Genomic DNA, 8,255 nt, shown 5'->3' with positions numbered 1-8,255 from the left:
TCGTATTTTTGTGTCTAAAAATTATTCTACGCATAGTAAAGAGTTATCCCGTTGACCGTAGATTTGTTTGAGCCCAAGAACATTGTTAATAACGTTTATTAAACTCATTATTCGTTAAACTTATTATTCGTTAATCTTATTATTCGTTAAACTTATTATTCGTTAAAATTATTCGTTAATCTAATCATTAGTTAAACTTATTGTTTGTTAATCTTATTATTCATTAAATTCCATATTCATAATATTTTGTAAAATCTTGTATATACGCGTAAATATAATCTCTGTTGTGTAAAACGATGGCTAAATCAAACGAAGAATAGTTACGCGCCTTAAATTCTAATGTTAATCCGACATATATATATACTGTGTGTTATTTTAATGTAATAGCATGTGGATTATATCGTTCTCGAAATTATTAATTACTAATAGAATTGTTTCATTGTTTGATTATAAAGTGGTTTGTGTTTATTGGTTTAATTTAATGTGTGCATAGTGTATTGTGTCACCAGTCACTATTGTGTAATATAACCTTATTTCTTTATGCCAGATTTAATATAATAATACTATAGTAACTCAACACAATATAATAATTTCTAATTTTAATCATGTTTGGTCATCAATATTCAGCTAATCTATCTTGATTAATTTATAGCTTATTTCTATATTTATTAGCTATTTCTATTTCTTTCCTATTAATCTGTCGTTACTTCGTACTTGCGATTTATTGTTATTTCATATTTGTATAGTATAAATTTTTGAGCTAATCTATGTATTAGTAGTTAAAACCTGTTTATTGAATTATTATTGTTTGTAGTTTCTCAAATTCTATTCCTTCGATGATGCATTGCTTACTTGGAACATTTATATAGTGAGTATTTGGCATCGTCTGGTTCTTCGTTATTCTCTAAACACTTATTTTACTTTTATTTATCCTATATCTGTAAGTATGTATAACTTTATTTCTTTATATTAAATTTAGTATAATAACACTATAATAGCTCAATGTAATATAATAATTTCTTATTTTAATCATGTTTATCGTCGATGCTTAGTTAACCTGTCTTGATTAATTTCTAATCTATTTCTATATTCATTGACTATTTCTGCTTCCTTTTGTTAGTTTGTCATTACTTGGTTCTTGTGATTTGTTGCTATTTCATATTTAAATGGTATAATTTTGGAGCTAATTCATATATTATTAGTCAAAGCTATTATTGGGTTATTATTGTTTTATAGCTTCTCCGATCATGTTCCTTCAACACTGCATCACTTACCTGGAGCATTCCTGCAGTACGTACGGCATCATCCAGTTCTTCTTATGTTCTAAATACTTACTATGGATATCTTTATCCATCCTATATTTGTAAGTATAAAAATGTCATTTAATTAATTTAATTTAATACGTGGGTATTGTATTGTATCAACTATCGCTATTGTGTATTATAAAATTTATTTCCATATGTCAGATACAATAATTTAACAATATTATATAGGTTAATATAGTATAACATCTTCTTATTCTAGTCATATTTATTATTGACATTCAGTTAACCTATCTTAATTATTCTATAACCTCTTTCTACACTTATCAACTAATTTTGTTTCTTCTTATCGAAGACTGTTGCGTCAGTGTTGACTTATTTGTAGTAATGTCACATATTTTCTTGATCTTTGAATTTTCTTTTCCATTGGACAACCGTAAGTCTATTGTCGAACAACAATCATTGACTGTTATCGTGCTTCTTTTAGTTTAATTGTAATATTGTTGTAAATTTTTAATAATATTATTTTCTTTCATATATGTCAAGGCAATTAAGGTTAGTTTATCCATTCCGTTTCAGCTGACAGATGCATATTATGTTCTATGGAGTGGATCCATAATTTGTCTCTGTGGAATTCCTGCATGTACACTTCCTTCTACGATGATTAATCGTGCACTAGGTACTTTTCACATTCACTGCCTTTAGTTATTTTATTGAATTAACATGTTTTATATTTAAATAATACACACGTAGTAATTTTCCTTTTGTCTTTTAGGTTTCCACTATCTGCACTATTCGATAAGCAGTGTCACACTTCCTTTGGCTTAACCACAATATTGTAATATCGTAGAATAGATTTGAATTAGAGGTCGGTTCAAAATAGAAAAAAACCGTGTACATCGTCTTTCGTGGTTTGTTTACATCCAAGAGCGCCTAATAACAGCGACGCGAGAAAGGATAAGCAGCGTCAAAACAGAGGTACGGTTTCATATTTCAAGGAATGGCAATCGAGAGGCCAGAGTATGTGAGCCGAAAAGTGTGTATGTGTGTGAGAGGACGAGAGCAAGAACGAGCACGACCGGGCAGGATTGTGTTGCGAGAGTCAGAGCGAATTGAGTCGTTGAAGAGTAGAGTCGTTAGAGCTAATTGAGTCGTTGAAGAGTAGAGTCGTTAGAGCTAATTGAGTCGTCGAAAAGTAGAGTCGTTAGAGGTTTTGAGTTGTCGAAGAGTAGAGTTGTGAGAATTGATAGAGTTGTTAGAGAGAGAGAGTGTGTGTGTTAGATTCGTTGTGACGAGAGTGGTCGAATAACTGTAAAGTTATTTGATATAGATACGAGTATTGCACTTAGTTTCCGTTAAATAAATATCGTTCTCTGTCCAATTTATATTTGTATATCCAATTTAATATTAATAAATTGTAAGCAATCGAAAAAAAAAATTTCTATCCTTATTTTTCGATATTACAATATTGTTATAAACATTTAGTAATATTATATTTTGTATTAAGACAATTGAGGTTAATTCATCCATTTGTTTCAGCTGACTGTCATACATTATGTTCTATGAATATGGACCTATAACCTGTCTTCGCACATACACTTCCTTCTATGATGAGCAAGTGTTTGCAAGGTACTTTTCACTTTCACTGTTTTGTAATTATTTTATTGAATAACACATTTTATATTCAAATAATAGTTAGAACATAGATAGTAATTTTCCTTTTTCTTTTAGGTTTCTACTATCTGTAATATTCGACAAGCAACATTATGCCATACACCACTGTACTACATTGCCTCTTGAAATCGTTCTGGTGGTCTACTTCGATGATAGTTGTAACTTGATCAAGTGTACTGTTCGTGGAATCCCTTTCACTTCAATCTTGACGTTTCGTGTGTGGATTTTGACAATAGTGCTTGGTTTATCGAAGTGTGATAATATGCCTAGGTGTTTTATATATTTTATATTCCGTTGTATATAAGATGTATTTTGTTTATTGTAGATTTTGTATGTCCATATTTGTTATATATTAGATTGTTTGATATTTCGTATTTGTTACGTCGGGCGACATTCTACCTAGACCAGGCCACACACTGCGGGCCAAATGTAAACCAGATGTCCGCTCATCCTCGCTGCGTACCCTCAATATTCTTAAGCACCCATCATAAATCTAAGCAATTCGCTAGTTAAGGTCCTTCAGACCCAACAAACATCTGTTTTCCGACTCATTTCTAAAGACCATTGTCTACTACGGCTTGACAAGGGAAAGTTAGTTTTTCTCACGTATGGTGCAACTTTCCTCCCACTAACCACTTTCTCTCGAGGGCAGCTATGACCCTTCCTAGTCCACCAACCTTCATTTAACCAATTAACAACAAAGCCTATTTCTCTCACTCTCTTAGCCAAAATCGTCACCAACAAATCCGATGGTCCCGTGCGCTAGACACACCCATCCTTAGCTTTCCTCCGCCACAGCATCGTCTCCGAAGACAACTGATTTTCCATCCTTCGACCGGGAACACACCCGTAGATCAGTCACTCACTCATCTTATACATGCGCACCAGCGTAACTATCTTCTTTACAAGTTGTTAGAATAAACGGTGATATATAACTTACTATACAGTGTTACATTCATTTAACCACCTCTGTTATCTTAACCGAAACAGGGGAACGACTATTTCGCGGCGTCGATTAACCGAATCGTAGCGAGAGTTTACGCCTCTCGCTGACTCGTTTTCCTAGCGACCGCGTCTCTCCGCGAACGGTCGTAACAGTATTTGTTATAAAAGTGTATAGTCCTATCGTTCCATTCCTCTTTCCTTTCCTTTCGGATTATTCACGATGCCATTGCGAAATTTAATTAAATTGTTGAATTGTAATTCATCCATTTGTTTCAAACCAAACCTCTAACCGACCTGACAAAGAAAGACACACCCTTTCATTGGACAGACAAACAACAAGATAGCTTTCAAACTCTCAAAAACGCATTATGCAAAGCCCCAGTATTGACATATTCCAAATTTAACGAAACATTTACATTAACAACCGACGCCTCTAACGAAGGAATAGGCGCTGTTCTTTCACAAAACGACCATCCTTGTTGTTACATCTCCAGAACACTAAATCCCCCGAAAGAAATTACTCAACCACTGAAAAAGAACTCCTTGCAATCGTATGAGCAGTAAAACGTTTGAGACAATATTTGCTAAGAGGACATTTTCTCATAAGAACCGACCACCAAGCTTTAACTTAACTTAAAAATTGCAGACCCCTCATCACGATTAATTAGATGGAGATTAAAGCTAGAAGAATACGATTAACCAAATTAAGAAGATACATGGTAACAGAATTAAAGCATACTTTTCAGGACGCTCATCTCATGCACAACCCTCGTGCTCGGATTGGAATTAATACCGATAGAAAATAACGCAATTTTCCACGAGAAAATATTAGTCTATTAGTGTAATAGTCTATTAGTGTAATGAAAAAGTTAACGTATATATAGGAATAGATGTAAGCGATATATTTAACCACATCGATACGTTAGGAAAACACATAACAGAGATCCAAAAACATTATACCACCCCATGTCAAGTAAAATCAGAGATACTTTCCTTAACCAACAAGTTCAATAACATCAAAACGCTAGGAACACATTTAAGATTATTAACTCATTCTAGAGTTAAGAGAGGATTAATAGACGCTATAGGTTCAATCAGCAAAACACTTTTCGGAACCTTAGATTCTGACGATTTACAATTGATAAACCAGAATATTGACAAACTATTTAGCGAAGGAAACGAATTAAAAACCATTGTAGCTAATCAAGCCGCTCTAATTAGGAAAATCCTGAACACCGACAGCCTAAAACAATTAGAAAAAGTAAACGCGGACATACAAAATAAAATAAATCAAGTAAACAAGCTAGGACTTCTAACAGACAAGACTATTTCTATAGAAAGCGCTTTGTCAGATCTACACTTTCAACTCGATGAAATATTCAATTTAATTTTACTAGGAAAACAGGGAATTATTAGCCCCCAGATTATAAATCATCACACTTTCTTAGAACAGTACGCTAAGGCTTTAGGAAATCACATCATAAATGAAGGATTTTCACCAGAAGAAAATAATTTCCAAAATATTTTAGACGTCTCTACACTCACACTGTTTGTCCAAAGCGAAAAGGTCTTCTTTAAAATTTCAATTCCAACAATAATTGACTCAGAATGGGAAATAGAACAGGTATACCTTATACCGACTCAAAAGAACGGAGCATTTCTCGCCCCATTAGTCGAACGTCCGATATTTTTCACCTCAGGATTAACTTATCTGAATGTAGACCAGATATATTTGGACAAGCAAACACGAATTGTATATTTGCAAACAAAACTCAAGCCATACATGATAGACGTTCAAAACACGATTGCGCATCCGAAATAGTTAGTGTAGACAATACCATAAGATTTTGTAAATTCACAGTCTATAAGATAGTAGAAATAACTTTTATACCACTCAAAAACGAAAATCACTACATAGCTATACCAGGAAAACCAATAGAACTCAATATATTCTCTAAAGAAGGACATCAAATTGTCAAACTGAAGCAACCCTCTCTGTTGAAAACTAAAATAACTGTAGATATATCGTATGAAGACAACCATATGAGAATCAGTGGCAATCCCAAGAGCACTTCTTACGATATTAAGATCAGAACTATAAATATAACTAATAACGTAGATTGATCCTCAATGCTTGATGCCTTAGAAAAGACCCCTAAAGTAAGAGCAACCTAAACGGTTATACTGATACCTTGAATCAAATAGGAGATAGAGCCAATCAATTAACTTTTTCGCACAGAATAACACAAACTAAAACTTGAGGTCTCACTACGTTGCAAATAATAGGATATATATCCATTGGACTCATGTGCTTGTATCTGCTTAATAAGATAGGACTGACAAAACTATGTATTCACATATTTTGCTACAAAATTAAGAAAAACACCGTTAGTAACACACCTAACGTTAGTACTGCAACACCTTCCGCCCCTATAAACATTTACACACCGATATTACCTGTACAACCTGGAACAGAAAGAGAATCAAGAGTAAGTTTTGAATTATCAACACCGCCCAAGGCCAAATTTCATCCATCGATTCTGAAGAAACGCAAGAACTTAGAGGACTAAGTTCACTCTACGAAGGGGGGAGTGTAACGTCACCCAAAAGCCAGACATCTGCCGACCTCAGGATATGTCGATAACACTTGGTCATGCGATAGCGATGAGAACAGACAGTAGCCGGACTCCCACCCGTAGGATATGTGAATCATAATGAGGAGGTAAAGATCCCAGTCCCTTAGTCAATGAGTCAGTTTGTGTTCTACAATTGAATTGTAACATTGTCTTATTAATAAAGCATACGAATGGGCTATTGCTCATTCGCCTTTTTTTTACAATATCTCGCCATTTATTACGTGATAATACCAACGACCGACACCTCCGAACAATTACAAACGTAACAACGTTCGTCCCCTGAACACTAATAACAACATCGGAAACAACCGCCAGGATCGAAGATTTGTACCTCCATCGCAGAATTACCCAAACGCTCCGAGACAAAATATTATACCATGTAACTATTGTAAAAAACCTGGGCATCTAGTGAACCATTGTTACAAATTCAAAGCCCGTGTAGACACTGGGATAATCGTACCCTATGCATCAGGACAATCGGGAAACCGAGCACGTCCTTTGGGAGAATGGAGCGAGCCCCGAAGGAACGATATTCCGAATCGCCAAGAGTACAGGCGGCAACAAAGAAGCCGGCGCCTACGGCAGTGAACAGAAAGTGGGCAACGACCCCCGCGAAACCGACTCCACGACCTACAACGAGGAACAGAACGATGTAATGCCGGCTGTAAAACCAAAAGAACAAACATCAAATACTGTGGGAAAACCATCCTGCAGCCACGTGCAGATACCAGCAGAAAATCAAGATGTTAAGTAGATGATACATTTACACTGTACATGTGAATGTGTGTGTAAGTGTTAGAGGGCGTCCAGGTCACAGTTGAGACAAAAGGCTATTGGAGGCTGTTAGAAGAATCTAGAAGAGTCGGTTGGCAACAAGCGTGCGCGCAAGAAGGTTATCGAGGTCTTCAGAGTGTAACATATATGTCGGAGAAGGGTCAGGAATAAAGTTGTGGGAGTTTGATGAATCTTCATTGGAATCGGCCATCGTCGTGTTATAACGAAGGTACGGTCTGTTAATACGAGTATGGATGCTACCGACTCGACAATCAACCGCGGCGGTTGGACACTCGCGATACTAGTGATGTTGGTCTTAGGTTCAATAACGAATCCGCAGTCAATGGGATGATAGATGTACGTGCTCACAAAATTCTAAGTCGGACTCTTTCCGAAAACGTGTAATATCCACCGAGCGTACAGACTCTAAGTAACTCGCTAATACGACCTCACGAGAGAATGACTCTCCGTCGCGATGATGCTGCAGAGGAAAACTATGATGGGGTGCGTCTGAGGACACGAGATCATCGGATTCGTCGAGGATACCCTTCGTTCAGAAGGTGACGGAATTTGGCGTTGCTGCTAATTGGTCAATCTCCATATCGGTGGTTAGAAAGAGATGCTAGTCGCCCTCGAGGGAAAGTTGCTAGTCGTTCGTTGAAAAATAGGTCTCTCCTATCTTCCCGTAGCTGGGACAAAGACTGTTTGTTTGAAGGACTTTAGTCAACTAAATTCTAAGATTTATAACGGGCTCTCGGGCTAGCTGACCATGTACTCCGGAGACGCATCGACATCTGGCAATCATCTTGCTCGAAGAATAGGGTCTGCGTGTGGCGAGCCACGGGACAGAAACCGTTGGAATGTTTACTGTCGCGTGCCGCCACAAATATTTCTTTTAAGGAGAGCTATAGAATTACTCCATACCTTTGTTAGACAAAGCGTTCATCCCGTGACCGCGGCTACG

The 8,255-nt window shown here is 36.2% G+C and overlaps 1 protein-coding gene across 7 annotated transcripts; it reads left to right on the top strand.

Moving 5' to 3' along the window:
* The first annotated feature begins 363 nt into the window (after window positions 1-363).
* On the top strand, window positions 364-3,275 carry LOC117241145. 7 transcript variants are annotated; one of them, XM_033507122.1, is made up of 5 exons: window positions 364-457; window positions 815-868; window positions 1,237-1,363; window positions 2,802-2,891; window positions 2,994-3,275. In XM_033507122.1, the coding sequence occupies exons 1-4, from the start codon at window positions 389-391 to the stop codon at window positions 2,840-2,842; spliced, it is 291 nt and encodes a 96-aa protein (XP_033363013.1). In that variant the 5' UTR covers window positions 364-388; the 3' UTR covers window positions 2,843-2,891; window positions 2,994-3,275. The 7 variants fall into 7 exon arrangements, 5 of the variants coding, with proteins under 5 accessions (XP_033363013.1, XP_033363010.1, XP_033363014.1 ...); XM_033507119.1 differs by lacking the exons at window positions 2,802-2,891; window positions 2,994-3,275 and adding exons at window positions 1,842-1,941; window positions 2,038-2,120; XR_004494910.1 differs by lacking the exons at window positions 364-457; window positions 2,802-2,891; window positions 2,994-3,275 and adding exons at window positions 464-519; window positions 1,842-1,941; window positions 2,038-2,120.
* Window positions 3,276-8,255: the final 4,980 nt, after the last annotated feature.

Source organism: Bombus vosnesenskii, unplaced genomic scaffold (assembly GCF_011952255.1).
Source record: "Bombus vosnesenskii isolate JDL3184/JDL3185 unplaced genomic scaffold, Bvos_JDL3184-5_v1.1 scf7180000015320, whole genome shotgun sequence".
In the NCBI taxonomy this organism is placed as follows: Eukaryota; Metazoa; Arthropoda; class Insecta; order Hymenoptera; family Apidae; genus Bombus; species Bombus vosnesenskii.
Note: the sequence above shows the minus strand (reverse complement) of the source record. Positions and strands in the feature narration are given on the sequence as shown.